General features: G+C 46.7%; 1 protein-coding gene across 1 annotated transcript in view; it reads left to right on the top strand.

Annotated features, from left to right (window-relative positions):
* Positions 1 to 17,500, top strand: part of LOC110518778 (pyruvate carboxylase, mitochondrial) — a 484,892-nt gene that overhangs the window by 246,903 nt on the left and 220,489 nt on the right. Inside the window, 1 exon segment of the mRNA XM_090183451.1 lies at positions 4,017 to 4,199. Within this exon segment, the coding sequence (XP_090039577.1) occupies positions 4,017 to 4,199 (183 nt within the window).

Below are 17,500 nucleotides of genomic sequence, written 5' to 3'. Positions count from 1 at the left end.
CAAAAAGGATTTCAAAGGATTATCCTATGGGGACAGCCAAGAAACTCTTTCAGGTTCTAGATCGCTTCTTTCCTTTCAGAGTGTAGTGCACTACACAGGGAAAAAGGTGTGATTTGAGACACAGTCAGTCATTCATACATTCTGTGGTTTGCTTCTTTCGTTTGACGGAAATCTTGGTTTTGAAACCCATGAATTATAGAAACGTCGTAAAGCAGCGGACCCCAGACTTAGACAGACCTTCAGCAATTACATACATTGTGTGATACGGGTTAAAACTAAACAAATAGAAATGAAAAAGGACTCCTGATTGGATAAAATCAGAACGTTGTCTTCTGTTGTTTGAAATCTGTAGACTGGAACGTGGGTCTTTGGATTTAGAGCCAAATGCAGGTGGAAAGGACTTTTCAAATGTTTTATTTCATTATATAAAAGCCAAGGAGTCCTTCAGCGAGGGCAGAACTCAATACGTGTCTTTCTATCTCTGTGTATAATGTCTTGACATTGCAATTACCAATTTCCTCAAGAGACAATTGAAACCTTTTGCTAAGCCCCCCTTCTCCAGACTTTTTGGGGTAACCAATTGCAGCGCTCCGTCGGATAGCATCTCTCACTCTAGTCCGACCTCAGACGCATGTTTTCAAAACGCGAGGAACCTGACGAGGGCAGTGGCAAACACAGAGAGTTTTCATCTAAAATGTTATGTTTGAAATGGGTAAAGCATTGAACAGTGAACCAGGAGAACTTGCTACTGTGATTTTCTGAAATGCAGAGTACTTTTTTTTTTTTCAAATCCGAAATTATACTTTTGTTGTCACTTTGTTTGCTGCACTGGCCACCATTGTAAACAAAAACAAAAAAGTTGCTAACGCTAGCTAGCTCCAAATGTATGTTAGCCAACGTTAACTAAGTTAGTCACTTTGTTTGTAGACAAAAACAAAAAGTTGCTAACGCTAGCTAGCTCCAAATGTATGTTAGCCATCGTTAACTAAGTTAGCTATATTAGGAATATAGCTCTCGTCTGCTGTCGACAATAGAATATGATTTGAGAGCATTAGCGCCAAAAGTAGTTAGCTCTGACAGCACGCTGACGCAGTGTCCAATCAAAAAACACATATTAAAAAAATATATATATATGTAAAACAAGTTTATAATTGTGTAGAGAATCCAAAAAACAAACAAACAAAACAAAAATCTCTAAATCTCATGTTTAGAGAAGAAGTCAGAAGAAGAAGAAAAAGTGGTCAACAATCTAGAAACTAGATCTCATCAGCTAGGTGAGAGAATGAGAGCTACCTGATAGGCTCATCGCTGAATGCTGTGAGAGAATGAGAGCTACCTGATAGGCTCACCGCTGAATGCTGTGAGAGAATGAGAGCTACCTGATAGGCTCACCGCTGAATGCTGTGAGAGAATGAGAGCTACCTGATAGGCTCTCCGCTGAATGCTGTGAGAGAATGAGAGCTACCTGATAGGCTCACCGCTGAATGCTGTGAGAGAATGAGAGCTACCTGATAGGCTCACCGCTGAATGCTGTGAGAGAATGAGAGCTACCTGATAGGCTCTCCGCTGAATGCTGTGAGAGAATGAGAGCTACGTGATAGGCTCTCCGCTGAATGCTGTGAGAGAATGAGAGCTACCTGATAGGCTCACCGCTGAATGCTGTGAGAGAATGAGAGCTACCTGATAGGCTCACCGCTGAATGCTGTGAGAGAATGAGAGCTACCTGATAGGCTCTCCGCTGAATGCTGTGAGAGAATGAGAGCTACCTGATAGGCTCTCCGCTGAATGCTGTGAGAGAATGAGAGCTACGTGATAGGCTCTCCGCTGAATGCTGTGAGAGAATGAGAGCTACCTGATAGGCTCACCGCTGAATGCTGTGAGAGAATGAGAGCTACCTGATAGGCTCACCGCTGAATGCTGTGAGAGAATGAGAGCTACCTGATAGGCTCACCGCTGAATGCTGTGAGAGAATGAGAGCTACCTGATAGGCTCACCGCTGAATGCTGTGAGAGAATGAGAGCTACCTGATAGGCTCTCCGCTGAATGCTGTGAGAGAATGAGAGCTACCTGATAGGCTCACCGCTGAATGCTGTGAGAGAATGAGAGCTACCTGATAGGCTCACCGCTGAATGCTGTGTGAGAATGAGAGCTACCTGATAGGCTCTCCGCTGAATGCTGTGAGAGAATGAGAGCTACCTGATAGGCTCACCGCTGAATGCTGTGAGAGAATGAGAGCTACCTGATAGGCTCACCGCTGAATGCTGTGAGAGAATGAGAGCTACCTGATAGGCTCACCGCTGAATGCTGTGAGAGAATGAGAGCTACCTGATAGGCTCACCGCTGAATGCTGTGAGAGAATGAGAGCTACCAGATAGGCTCACCGCTGACTGCTGTGAGAGAACGAGAGCTACCTGATAGGCTCACCACTGAATGCTGTGAGAGAATGAGAGCTACCTGGTAGGCTCACCGCTGAATGCTGTGAGAGAATGAGAGCTACCTGATAGGCTCACCACTGAATGCTGTGAGAGAATGAGAGCTACCTGATAGGCTCACCGCTGAATGCTGTGAGAGAATGAGAGCTACCTGATAGGCTCACCGCTGAATGCTGTGAGAGAATGAGAGCTACCTGATAGGCTCACCGCTGAATGCTGTGAGAGAATGAGAGCTACCTGATAGGCTCACCGCTGAATGCTGTGAGAGAATGAGAGCTACCTGATAGGCTCATCGCTGAATGCTGTGTGAGAATGAGAGCTACCTGATAGGCTCACCGCTGAATGCTGTGAGAGAATGAGAGCTACCTACCTGATAGGCTCTCTGATGAATGCTGTGAGAGAATGAGAGCTACCTACCTGATAGGCTCCCTGATGAATGCTGTGAGAGAATGAGAGCTACCTGATAGGCTCACCGCTGAATGCTGTGAGAGAATGAGAGCTACCTGATAGGCTCACCGCTGAATGCTGTGAGAGAATGAGAGCTACCTGATAGGCTCACCGCTGAATGCTGTGAGAGAATGAGAGCTACCTGATAGGCTCACCGCTGAATGCTGTGAGAGAATGAGAGCTACCTGATAGGCTCACCAGTGAACGTATCATCTTTATTCTAGAATCTGCAGGATATTAAACAAAATGGAGGAAGTAAAATATATTGAGACATGACAAGTAGTATTTCCATTGTTTTCAATATACGTTTTTCAAATGTGAAAATCCCAGATATTTTTTTTCAGAAAAACAAAGGATGCCTCTGTTAAACGGAGCACGTTTTTACGTTTAACTCAGCTCGTGCCACGCTAATTTAGCTTTTTTTTTTGAGACACACAGAAACACCTTTGAAGACGACCACCGCTACCCTCAAACCCTCAAAAGTGTATACATGCCAACCGAGCTCGTTGCTTATTAAGGGATGTATTAGGTTATGAAATCCACATTTTTGGATAAACTGTTATACTGTTAGACACCCTGAACGATTCAAAAGTAAATAATAATATTTGTTTTGGTAATTGTATTTTATAACGTAAGTAACATGTTATCACCACTCGGCAGAGTGGGTGGACACAGTGCATTCAGAGCCATCCTGTGGCTAGCCACATTAAAAATATATTTTTATTTGTTTTATTCCCTTGAAGCAATTGTAATGACAGTCCACCTCAACATACACGCTAGTCTCCTGATTGGTCCGTTTCATTTCATTGTTTATTTAAAAACACAATTCAATATCATTGTGAGAGGTTCTCTCCACTAGTTTAGTGTGGACTGGGGCTTCCCGGGGGAACACGTTGTCCGAGGTAACCACGGGGGCGGGGCTTAACAAAGGGTAACCACGGGGGCGGGGCTTAGCACTGGGTCAATTAAGAAGGATAAAGCACTGAATTATACAATTCTTCCTCATCACTTTGATATTGTGTGATAGCTGAGTATTTTCCACAATATGACCTCTTCCTTCTCTCCTCAATAATCCAACGTCCTCCTCTCCTCTCCTCTCCTCTCCTCTCCTCTCCTCTCCTCTCCTCTCCTCTCCAGGTGTTCCGTAGCGGTGAAGGGATGGGTATACGTCTAGACTCAGCCTCAGCCTTCCCTGGAGCTGTGATCTCCCCCCACTATGATTCTCTGCTGGTCAAAGTCATCGCCTCTGGGAAAGACATGTCCACCGCCGCCGCCAAGATGCACCGCGCTCTCTCTGAGTTCAGAGTCCGGGGGGTCAAGGTAGGGGGTGTGTGTGTGTGTGTATGGAGGGAAGGGTGTGTCTGTGTACCACTGAGTCCCAGGGGATATGGTTCCGTCTTTGTGTGTGTGTGTGTGTGTGTGTGTGTGTGTGTGTGTGTGTGTGTGTGTGTGTGTGTGTGTGTGTGTGTGTGGGTGTGTGTGTGTGTGTGTGTGTGAGCGGAGCGGAGCGGAACGCTGGCTAAATGTACCAACCATTCCAGTTATAATCCAGTTGACATTGTGACTAATCTGACACATTTGGTGTTCTAGTTGTGGAACGGCTAAAGAACAAGATAGAGAATTTGTTCCAAATGGCTCCCTGTTCCCTAAATAGTGCACTATATAAGGAATAGGGTGGCATTTGGTCAGCACACACAGGCTTTGGTCCACACACAGGCTTTGGTCAGCACACACAGGCTTTGGTCCACACACAGGCTTTGGTCTACACACAGGCTTTGGTCTACACACACAGGCTTTGGTCCACACACAGGCTTTGGTCTACACACAGACTTTGGTCTACAAACAGGCTTTGGTCTACACACAGACTTTGGTCTACACACAGGCTTTGGTCTACACACAGGCTTTGGTCTACACACACAGGCTTTGGACTACACACACAGGCTTTGGTCTACACACACAGGCTTTGGTCTACACACACAGGCTTTGGTCTACACACACAGGCTTTGGTCTACACACACAGGCTTTGGTCTACACACACAGGCTTTGGTCTACACACAGGCTTTGGTCTACACACAGGCTTTGGTCTACACACACAGGCTTTGGTCCACACACAGGCTTTGGTCTACACACAGACTTTGGTCTACACACAGGCTTTGGTCTACACACAGGCTTTGGTCTACACACAGAGTTTTAATGTAGAGAATAGGAGAGCTTTAATGTAGAGAATAGGAGAGCTTTAATGTAGAACTACTTTCATGACTTCACAGTGATTTTATTTCAGAGGCTAAATTTTCGTTACCCACTGTTAGGTTAGCCGCAGAGCTAACAGTACAGACACAAAGTATTTCCAATTAGTTTTTTTCTCTCTCTAAAGCAAGTAAACTATTTGAACGATGGAGTGTTAAGTAAGTATGTGTACAGGTCGCATTCTTTGCTGCCATGTCTGTTCCGTCGAGCTGGTTACATTTTTATAAGGACCGCCCCTTTGTAACTTTGCAGTGAAGTGATGTAAATGGATGTAATGATGCAGCCGACCACCAGAGGGAGGCAAAAACACGTTTATTCGACAGAGGTCGATGACGTGGTCCTAGGAAGTTCTGAATGGCTGTCTTCTTACTTCTAAAACGGTGGGAAATCAATCAAATACGTTTTGTTTTGCATATCCATATATTTTTTTAAGTAAATCTCGATTTCGGGGACTGTCAGCTTAAGAGCTATTTAACCTCTTGATCCTACTTGAGACGCAGACGTCTCATCTAGACACCTGGAAATGTTAAATGTACTCGTTAAAACTCAAACGTTCATTAAAACACACATGCAGGGTATTGAATTAAAGCTACACTCGTTGTGAATCTAGCCAACAAGTCAGATTTTTAAAATGCTTTTCGGCGAAAGCATGAGAAGCTATTATCTGATAGCATGCAACACCCCAATATACCTGAAGGGGACGTAAACAAAAGAATTAGCGTAGCCGGCGCTACACAAAACGCAGAAATAAAATATAAAACATTCATTACCTTTGATGATATTCTTTGTTGGCACTCCTATATGTTCCATAAACATCACAATTGGGTATTTTTCCCGATTAAATCCGTCCATGTATGCCCAAAATATCCATTTGTATAGCCTGTCTGGTTCAGGAAAAAAGCTCTCTTCCAACACGCAACGTCATTTTTTAAAATTATATAAGTTGCCTATATTCTTTGGCAAAACACTTCAACCTACTTTTGTAACCCAACTTTAGGTATTTGTAAACGTTAATAAGCGATCAAATTGATCACTGGGCGATCTGTATTCAATAGCAGCTACTTTTTCTCTCTTCCAAAATCGATTGCTGTATGCTGGACGGAATGAAGGATCTATTTTGTCATTACACAAAGGATTTTTGTCAATGAAAATTACGTTTTTGGCTACATCGTGTGGAAGCTGTAGGAATTGCAACCTCGGCCCTATTTAATTTGGTGTCCCTTAAACAAATCATGCAAGTGGCGAATGGATATTTTTTTCAGTTTTCAGTGACAAGTTTTTCTTGCGCTTTTCGATGAAACACACGCTCTGTTATAGTCACAGCCGTGATTTAACCAGTTTTAGAAACTTCAGAGTGTTTTCTATCCACACATACTAATCATATGCATATACTATATTCCTGGCATGAGTAGCAGGACGCTGAAATGTTGCGCGATTTTTAACAGAATGTTCGAAAAAGGAGGGGGTAGACTGAAGAGGTACCTTTCTGGAGCAGGCGTTCCGCTAGCGACCCGCCTCGACAACATCCCGTGAAATTGCAGAGCGCCAAATTCAAAATACAGAAATAGTCATAATAAACATTCATAAAAAATACAAGTGTTATACATCGGCGTAAAAATGTACTTCTTGTTAATCAGCAGCTTTGTCAGATTTCAAAAAGGCTTTATGGCAAAAGATCCCCAAGGATTGGAAAGCTGCGGCGGTCATCCCCCTCTTCAAAGGGGCAGACACCCTGGACCCAAACTGTTACAGACCTATATATATCCATCCTGCCCTGCCTATCTAAGGTCATCGAAAGGTCAAGTCAACAAACAGATCACTGACCATCTCGAATCCCACCGTACCTTCTCCGCTGTCGAATGGTCGTTTTGTTCGATAAAGTCCTTCTTTATATCCCAAAAACGTCTGTTTATTTGGCGCGTTTGATTCAGAAATACACCGGTTCCAACTCACCCAACATGACTACAAAGGATCTAATAAGTTACCTGTAAACTTGGTCCAAACATTTCAAACAACGTTTCTAATCCAACCTTAGGTTCCCTTAAATGTAAATAATCTTATAACAACACGGAGCGCGCTCTCATTCACAAACACCAAAGGACTAGAGTCCACCTGAGTGACACTTAGAAAGAATACGACTACTTCTTCATAAAAAAATAAAAAAACATTGAACAATTTCTAACGACTGTTGACATCTAGTGGAAGCCTTATGAACTGCAATCTGGGTCCTAATAATTCGGCTTCCCCAAAGAAATGCATAGGAAAATCCAATGACATCAAAAGAAAATTCCCTGGATGGATTGTCCTCGGGGGTTTCGCCAGCCAAATCAGTTCTGTTATACTGTTATCACAGTGTCACAGACATTATTTTAACAGTTTTAGAAACTTTAGAGTGTCCATTACTACCTAGCTTCTGGGCCTGAGTAACAGGCAGTTTACTTTGGGCACCTCAGTCATCCAAACTTCCGAAATACTTTCCCCTAGCCTTAAGAAGTTTTAAACCTAAAATAAGTAAAGAAGTCATTTTGTGTGGAAGTCAAATATTTGTTTTAAGTTGGCAGACACATTGCACATGCTCAGAATGAGAAAATGGAGCCCTTCTCCCCTTGTCTATAGGAGGGTGTTTAAATGGCCAAAATGTTGATTTACATGTTCACAAATGTAACAGATTTTGACTATCACTAATGTCATGATGTAATACAAGTATTTTGGGTAGATGTTCCTAAAACATATTATCAATCAAATGTATTTATAAAGTAATTTTTACATCACCAGATGTCACAAAGTGTTGTACAGAAACCCAGCCTAAAACCCCAAACAGCAAGCAATGCAGGTGTGAAAGCACGGTGGCTAGGAAAAACTCCCTAGAAAGGCTGGAACCTAGGAAGAAATCTAGAGAGGAACCAGATTTTAACAGTACATGGCTAAAATGTTCAAATATTCATAGATGACCAGCAGGGTCAGATAATAATAATCACAGTGGATGTAGAGGGTGCAACAGGTCAGCACCTCAGGAGTAAATGTCAGTTGACTTTTCATAGGCGATCATTGAGCGTTCAAGACAGCAGGTGCAGTAGAGAGAGAGATGAAAACAACAGGTCTGGGACAAGGTAGCACGTCCGGTGAACATTTCAGGATTCCATAGCAGCAGGCAGAACAGAACAGAACAGTTGAAACTGGAGCAGCAGCATGACCACGTGGACTGGGGACAGCAAGGAGTCATCAGGCTAGGTAGTCCTGAGGCATGGTCCTAGGGCTCAGCTTCCTCCGGGAGGGGAGAGAGAGAATTAGAGGGAGCTTAAATTCACACAGGACACCCGGATAAGACAGGAGAAATACTGCAAATATTACAGACTCACCCGACACATAAACTACTGCAGCATAAATACTGGAGGCTGAGACAGGAGGGATCAGGAGACACTGTGGCCCCGTCCGATGATACCCCCGGACAGGACCAAACAGGCAGGATATAAGTAAGAAGTGGATCTATAATTCCATGCATAACACTTGTATCTTTTATCAATGTTTATATTTATTATAATTATATATTATGAGTTTATTTTGAGTATTTATGTGAATTGATGTCTCTCTCTGCAAAATCACCGAATGTTTTGGAACTACTAAACATAACGCGGCAATGTAAACTCAGATGTTTGTATATAAATATGAACTTTATCGAAAGAAACATACATGTGTTGTGTAACATGAAGTCCTACGAGTGTCATCTGATGAAGATCATCAAAGGTTAGTGATTCATTTTTATCTCTATTTCTGCTTTTTTTGTGACTCCTCTCTTTGGCTGGAAAAATGGCTGTGTATTTCAATGACTAGGACCGGTGAGCCCTGTACATGCACCACAATACAATAAACACATGACACCTTCAAATAAACATAATTATACACTACAATACACGAAAAGCAAAATACGATCATATAAAACAGACAGGCATCAGAGTGGCTCAGTTTTCTAAGGCACTGCATCTCAGAACAAGAGGTGTCAATGCAGTACCTGGTTCGAATCCAGGCTGTATCACATCCGGTCGTGCTTGGGAGTCCCATAAGAATTTGTTCTTAGTGGGCTTGACTAGTTAAATAAAGGTTACAATTTAAAAAATAATAAAATGCCCCAGTTCCTCAAATCTTATTGTTGAATATTCCAAATGTAAAGAAATAATTTCGCTGTAAACATTTTTTTTAAAAAACGGACACTGTGTATCTATAAAATGGTGTGAAATACTTGTATGTTTGAGGAATTTTAATTCTGAGATTTCTGTTGTTTTGAATTTGGCGCCCTGCACTTTCACTGGCTGGCTGTTGTCATATCGATCCCGTTAACGGGATCTCAGCCGTAAGAAGTTTTAAGAGTTTATTCTAGTTAATTTGTATTTTTACCTGAGGCTCAATACAGCTGCATTAGACAAATATTTTCCTCAGCCCATGTGTGTGTGTGTGTGTATATGTGTGTGTGTATGTGTGTGTGTGTGTGTGGTTTCCCCTGTCCTGCACTCAACCCATCCCAAGCTTCATCATGGCTCCCCTCTTGTCTCTTTTATAACTAACGAGACATAATGATTTAAGATCAGAAACCAAACTATTATGAAAAGGATTATTCATTCACATTTAAAAAAAAAATGATATCTTCATATTTGTATATGTTGTTTTGTTTCTACTGTGTACTAGAACATTGAAAACTGTTTTTTTTCCTCATATATAATCAACTCCAGGTGAAAGTCAAAGGTCATAGGAGGGGGTGGGGGGTGGGGGGGGAGGGTGAATAAAAAATGACCATCTTGTCTAAAACCAAAAGTGAAAACATTGTTAAACGTCTGTCAGCTCAACTGGTTTTAAATATCTTGATTGACACTCCCTCTCTGCCAGCGAAATGTTGACGCAAATGTTTATAACAATGTTCTGTAATGTTGACAACAACTCTTCCCAACCCAATTATCCTTCAGGCAGAGACTCTGCTACAAGTTCTGAAGCTACTTTCATTCTGTGAAGGCATGTATAGTTATGTCTGACAGCTTTATGTGTGTGTGTGTGTGTGTGTGTGTGTGTGTGTGTGTGTGTGTGTGTGTGTGTGTGTGTGTGTGTGTGTGTGTGTGTGTGTGTGTAATCAGTTTTGTTTCAGTTCATTGAACATAAGAATTTTCCCACACCTCCCCACCTCTCCCCTCCTCTCTCCCTCTCTCTCTCTCTCTCTCTCTCTTCCTCTCTCTCTCTCTCTCTCTCTCTGTCTCTCTCTCTCTCTCTCTCTCTCTCTCTCCCTTCCCCTCTCTCTCCCTTCCCCTCTCTCTCTCTCTCTCTCTCTGTCTCTCTCTTCCTCTCTCTCTCTCCCTTCCCCTCTCTCTCCCTTCCCCATCCTCCTCCCTCTCTCTCCCTTCCCTTCCCTCTCTCTCTCTCTCTCTCCCTTCCCCTCTCTCTCTTCCTTCCCCTCTCCTCTCTTCCTTCCCTCTCTCTCTCTCTCTTCCCCTCACTCTCTTCCTTCCCCTCTCTCTCTTCCTTCCCCTCTCTCTCTCCCTTCCCCTCTCTCTCTTCCTTCCCCTCTCTCTCCCTTCCCCTCTCTCTCTTCCTTCCCCTATCTCTCTTCCTTCCCCTCTCTCTCTTCCTTCCCCTCTCTCTCTCTCTTCCCCTCTCTCTCCCTTCCCCTCTCTCTCCCCTTCCCCTCGCTCTCTTCCTTACCCTCTCTCTCTCCCTTCCCCTCTCTCTCTCTTCCCCTCTCTCTCCCTTCCCCTCTCTCTCCCTTCCCCTCTCTCTCTCCCTTCCCCTCTCTCTCTTCCTTCCCCTCTCTCTCTCCCTTCCCCTCTCTCTCTTCCTTCCCCTCTCTCTCCCTTCCCCTCTCTCTCCCTTCCCCTCTCTCTCTCCCTTCCCCTCTCTCTCTCTTCCCCTCTCTCTCTCCCTCCCCTCTCTCTTCCTTCCCCTCTCTCTCTTCCTTCCCCTCTCTCTCTCCCTTCCCCTCTCTCTCCTCCCTTCCCCTCTCTCCTCCTTCCCCTCTCTCTCTTCCTTCCCCTCTCTCTCTCTCTTCCCCTCTCTCTCTCCCTTCTCTCTCTCTCTTCCCCTCTCTCTCTCCCTTCCCCTCTCTCTCTCCCTTCCCCTCTCTCTCTCCCTTCCCCTCTCACTCTCCCTTCCCCTCTCTCTCTCCCCTTCCCCTCTCTCTCCCTTCCCCTCTCTCTCTTCCTTCCCCTCTCTCTCTTCCTTCCCCCCTCTCTCTCTCTTCCCCCCCTCTCTCTCCCTTCCCCTCTCTCTCCCTTCCCCTCTCTCTCTCTCCCTTCCTCTCTCTCTCTCTCCCTTGCTCTCTCTCCCTTCCCCTCTCTCTCTCCTTCCCCTCTGTCTCTCCCTTCCCTCTATCTCTCCCTTCCTCTCTCTCTCCTCCCTTCACCTCTCTCTCTCCCTTCCCCTCTCTCTCTCTCTCCCTTCCCCTCTCTCTCTTCATTCCCCTCTCTCTCTCCCTTCCCCTCTCTCTCTTCCTGCCCTTCTCTCTCTTCCTTCCCCTCTCTCTCTCCCTTCCCCTCTCTCTCCCTTCCCCTCTCTCTCTTCCTTCCCCTGTCTCTCTTCCTTCCCCTCTCTCTCTCCCTTCCCCTCTCTCTCCCCCTTCCCCCTCTGTCTCTCCCTTCCCCCCTCTCTCTCTCTCCCTTCCTCTCTCTCCTCCCTTCCCCTCTCTCTCTCCCTTCCCCTCTCTCTCTCCCTTCCTCTCTCTCTCTCCTCTCTCTCTCTCTCCCTTCCCCTCTCTCTCTCCCTTCATATCTCTCTCTTATTACTTTGGAGATGTACAATATTAATATAATACATTTTAATCAGCATACATTGACTAATAACAATGACATTAAGCACAGAGGACATGTGCAGGTTGGTTCGTCTGTCAGACACTGTCCCTCAACTTATGGCAGGCAGCAATGTAGTGCGCTGCCAACCCACAACTCTCTGCGTCCTCCCCCAACAGAACGGGTAGCCTATTCTCATCAGAGAGGTCTTTGGAGAAATGACACTCTCTAATTGTTTTATATTTTTAACATTTTGTCAGGAAATGCAGCTCCGTCTCAGGTTCTGCTGTTCTGCAGTGGTTGCACAGCCTTTCCTCTACAGGGAGACCAGGTTTTCCTGTCTACCCTTCTCAATGGCAAGGCTGTGCTCACTGAGCCCGTACTCTGTCAATGTTTTTGTGTATGGTGTGTGTGTGTGGTGTGTGTGTGTGTTGGTGTATGTGTGTGGTGTGTGTGTGTGTTGGTGTGTGTATGGTGTGTGTGTGGTGTGTGTATGGTGTGTATGTGGTGTGTGTATGGTGTGTGTATGGTGTGTGTGTGGTGTGTGTATGGTGTGTGTGTGGTGTGTGTATGGTGTGTGTTTGGTGTGTGTGTTGGTGAGTGTTGATGAAAAGGGGGGATACCTAGTCAGTTGTTCAACTGAATATACTCAGTATATTCTAATCTATATGTGTTGCATTTAACCCAACCCCTCAACGTTGTGCCCTTGGCTCGGCAGCAGAACCATATTTTAGGAGGGAGGGAGGGAGGGAGGGAGGGAGGGAGGGAGGGGAGGGAGGGAGGGAGGGAGGGAGACAGAGAGACAGACAGAGAGAGACAGAGAGCACCTGTCAGAGATGTGGGAGCGACAGTGCAGAGTTGTCTATCAGAGCATCATGGGCGCACACACACACATGGACACACATGGATACGCACACACGCTGCATGTCTGTTTTTGGGTTCGAGCGAGTCAGGACTTTGCTGTAATAAGCATTAAATGGTCAGATGTTCTTCAGAAAGTAGAGATTAGAGGGAGAAAGGAGGGAGAGATGGAGGGAGAGAGAGATGGAGGGAGAGATGGAGGGAGAGATGGAGGGAGAGAGATGGAGAGAACGAGATGGAGGGAGAGAGATGGAGGGAGAGAGATGGAGGGAGAGATGGTGGAGAGATGGAGGGGAGAGAGATGGAGGGAGAGAGATGGGGAGGGAGAGAGAGATGGAGGGAGAGATGTGGGAGAGAGATGGAGGGAGAGAGATGGAGGGAGAGATGGTGGGAGAGATGGGAGGGGAGAGAGATGGAGGGAGAGAGATGGAGAGACGAGATGGAGGGAGAGAGATGGATGGAGAGAGATGGAGGGAGAGATGGTGGGAGAGATGGAGGGAGAGAGATGGAGGGAGAGAGATGGAGAGAAACGAGATGGAGGGAGAGAGATGGAGGGAGAGAGATGGAGGGAGAGATGGAGGGAGAGAGATGGGAGAGAACGAGATGGAGGGAGAGAGATGGAGGGAGAGAGATGGAGGGAGAGATGGTGGGAGAGATGAAGGGAGAGAGAGATGGAGGGAGAGATGGAGGGAGAGAGATGGAGAGAACGAGATGGAGGGAGAGAGAGATGGAGGGAGAGAGATGGAGGGAGAGATGGTGGGAGAGATGGGAGGGAGAGAGATGGAGGGAGAGAGATGGAGAGAACGAGATGGAGGGAGAGAGATGGATGGAGAGAGAGATGGAGGGAGAGATGGTGGGAGAGATGGAGGGAGAGAGATGGAGGGAGAGAGATGGAGGGAGAGAGATGGAGAGAAAGAGATGGAGGGAGAGAGATGGGGAGGGAGAGAGATGGGGATAGAAAGAGATGGAGGGAGAGAGATGGAGGGAGAGAGGTGGAGAGAGAGAGATGGGAGGGAGAGAGATGGAGGGAGAGATTGTGGGAGAGATGGAGGGAGAGAGATGGAGGGAGAGATGGTGGGAGAGATGGAGGGAGAGATGGAGGGAGAGATGGAGGGAGAGAGATGGAGGGAGAGAGATGGAGGGAGAAAGATGGAGAGAAAGAGATGGAGGGAGAGAGACTGCAGGGAGACAGATGGAGAGAAAGATATGGAGGGAGAGAGATGGAGGGAGAGAGGGTGGAGAGAAAGAGATGGAGGGAGAGAGATGGGAGGGAGACAGAGATGGACAGAGAGAGATGGAGGGAGAGAGATGGAGAGAAAGAGATGGAGGAAGAGAGATGGAGGAAGAGAGGTGGAGGGAGAGAGATGGAGGGAGAGAGATGGGAGAGAAAGAGATGGAGGAAGAGAGATGGTAAGGGAGAGAGATGGAGGGAGAGAGGTGGGCAGGGAGAGAGGTGGAGGGACAGAGAGATTATTGTTCATTTCACTTTTGTATATTACCTACTTCACTTGCTTTGGAATGTCAACATATGTTTCCCATGCCAATAAACCTCCTTGAATTGAATTTAATTGAGAAAAAATGGTTGAAGGAGAGAGATGGAAAGAACAGAATGGAAGAGAAAGAGAGAAGATAAAGAGGGGAGAGCGGAGAGAAAGAAGACAAAGGAGAGGGATAGAAGGATAGAGGGAGAAGACAGAGGAGAGGGATAGAAGGATAGAAGGATAGAGGGAGGAAGGGGGAGAAGACAGAGGAGAGTGATAGAAGGATAGAAGGATAGAAGGATAGAGAGGGAAGGAAGGGGTAATAAGACAAAGGAGAGGGATAGAGGGATAGAGGAGGAAGGGGAGAAGAGATAGGAGAGGGTATAGAAGGATAGAAGGATAGAGGGAGGGAAGGGAGAAAGACAAAGGAGAGGGATAGAAGGATAGAAGGATAGAGGGAGGAAGGGGGAGAAGACAGAGGAGCGGGTATAGAAGGATAGAAGGAGGAAAGGGGAGAGGGATAGAAGGATAGAAGGGAGGAAGGGGAGAAGACAGAGGAGAGGGATAGAAGGATAGAAGGAGGAAGGGGAGAAAGACAGGGGAGAGGGTATAGTAAGGATAGAAGGAGGAAGGGGGAAGAGACAGAGGAGAGGGATAGAAGGATAGAAGGAAGGACGGGGGAGAAAGACAAAGGAGAGACGGATAGAGGGAAGGAAGGGGAGACGAGAGAGGAGAGGGATAGAAGGATAGAGGGGAGGAGGCAGGAGAGACACAGCAGAGGCATATAAAGAAAGAAGGATAGAGGGAGGTGAAGGGGGAGAAGACAGAGGAGAGGGATAGTAAGGATAGAGGGAGGAAGGGGGAGAAGACAGAGGAGAGGGATAGGATAGAAGGATAGTAAGGGAAGGAGGGGAGAAGACAGAGAAGAGGGATAGAAGGATAGAAGGAAGGAAGGGAGAAAGACAGAGGGAGAAGGAATAGAAGGTATAGAAGGCAGGGATCTGGGCAGAAGACAAGGAGAGGGATATAAAGGAGGAAGGGGGAGAATACATATGAGAGGGATAGAGGGGAGGAAGGGGGCAGAGAAGACAGAGGAGAGGGATAGAAAGATAGAGGGAGGGAGGGAAGGAGAGAGAAAGGGAGAGGGATAGAGAAGGATAGAAGGATAGAGAGGGAGGAAGGGGAGAAAGACAGAGGGAGAGGGATAGAAGGATAGAGGGAGGGAGGGAGAAGACAGAGGAGAGGGATAGAAGGATAGAAGGATAGAGGGAGGAAGGGAGAGACATATGAGTGGGAGAAGGATAGAGGCAGGAAGGGCAGAAGACAGAGGAGAGGGATAGAGGGATACAGACAGGAAGGGAGAGAAGACAGAGGAGAGGGATTGAGGATAGGGAGGACGGGGGAGAAGACAAAGGAGAGGGATATAAGGAGGAAAGGGAGGAGACAGAGGAGAGGGATAGAGGGGAGGAAGGGGAGAAGACAGAGGAGAGGGATAGAAGGATAGAGGGGAGGAAGGGAGGAAGAAGACAAAGGAGAGGGATAGAAGGACAGAAGGATAGAGGAAGGAAAGGGTGAGAAGACAGAGGAGAGGGATAGAGCAATAGAGGGAGGAAAGGGGGAGAAGACAGAAGGAGAAGGGATAGAAGGATAGAAGGATAGAGGGAGGATGGGGGAGAAGACAGATGAGATGGATAGAGGGAAGGAAGGGAGAAGACAGAGGACAGGGATAGAAGGACAGAAGGATAGAGGGAGGAAGGCAAGAAGACAGAGGAAGAACCTGGGGATAGAGGGAGGGAAGGGGAGAAGACAGAGGACAGGGATAGAGGGAGGAGGGAGAAGACAGATGAGAGGGATAGAGGGAGCAGGGGGAGAGGCAGAGCAGGCTGCACAGAGGGAGGAGGGGGAGAGAGAGAGGGAGAGAGAGGGAGGAGGGAGACAGAGGGAGAGGGATAGAAGGATAGAAGGATAGAGGGAAGAAGGGGAGAAGACAGAGGAGAGGGATAGAGAAGGATAGAGGGGAGGATGGGGAGAAGACAGAGGAGAGGGATAGAAGGATAGAGGGAAGAAGGGAAGACAGAGGAGAAAGGGAGAAGGATAGAGGGAGGAAGGGGGAGAAGACAGGGGAGAGGGATAGAGGAATAGAAGGAAGGAAGGGGAGAAGAGAGAGGGAGAGGATAGAGGGAGGAGGGACAGACAGAGGGAGATGGATAGAGGGAGGAGGGAGAGAGATAGGAGAGGGATAGAAGGATAGAAGGATAGAGGGAAGGAAGGGAGAAAGAGAGAGGGAGAGGGAGAGAGGGATAGAAGGATAGAGGAAGGAAGGGGAGAGACAGAGGAGAGGGATAGAAGGATAAGGATAGAGGGAGGAAGGGGGAGAAGACAGAGGAGAAGGATAGAAGGATAGAAGGATAGAGGGAGGAAGGGGGAGTACACAGAGGAGAGGGATAGAACTATATAGGATAGGAGGAGGGGGGAGATACATAGGAGATGGATAGAGGGAGGAAGGGAGAAAGACAGAGGAGATGGATAGAAGGATAGAAGGTATAGAGGGAGGAAGGGAGAGAGAGATAGGAGAGGGATAGAAGGATAGAGGGATAGGGAGGAAGGGGAGAAGACAGAGGAGAGGGATAGAAGGATAGAAGGATAGAGGGAGGACGGGGAGAAAGACAGAGGAGAAGGATAGAAGGATAGAAGGATAGAGGGAAGGAAGGGAGAAGAGATAGGGAGGCAGGGATACAAGGATAGAAGGATAGAGGGAGGAAGGGAGAAAGACAGAGGAGATGGATAGAGGGAGGAGGGAGAAGACAGAGGAGAGGGATAGAAGGATAGAAGGATAGAGGGAGGGAAGGGGGAGAAGACAGAGGAGAGGGATAGAAGGATAGAGGGAGGAAGGGGGAGAAGACAGAGGAGAAGGATAGAAGGATAGAGGGAGGATGGGGGAGAAGACAGAGGAGAGGGATAGAAGGATAGAGGAGATAACACAGAGGAGAGGGATAGAAGGATAGAGGGATTAAGGGGGCAGAAGACAGGGAGAAGGATAGAAGGATAGAAGGAGGAAGGGAGAAAGACAGAGGAGAGGGATAGAAGGATAGAAGGGAGGAACCGGGAGAAAGACAGAGGAGAGGGATAGAAGGATAGAAGGAGGAAGGGGAGAAGACAGAGGAGAGGGATAGAAGGATAGAGGGAGGACGGGGAGAAAGACAAAGGAGAGGGATATAAGGAGGGAGGGGGAGAAGACAGAGGAGATGGATAGAGGGAAGGAAGGGGGAGA

Source organism: Oncorhynchus mykiss, chromosome 9 (assembly GCF_057628025.1).
Source record: "Oncorhynchus mykiss isolate SJ-2025 chromosome 9, ASM5762802v1, whole genome shotgun sequence".
Classification (NCBI taxonomy): domain Eukaryota; kingdom Metazoa; phylum Chordata; class Actinopteri; order Salmoniformes; family Salmonidae; genus Oncorhynchus; species Oncorhynchus mykiss.
The sequence above is the reverse complement of the archived record's forward strand: the minus strand, read 5'-3'. Positions and strand labels throughout refer to the sequence as shown.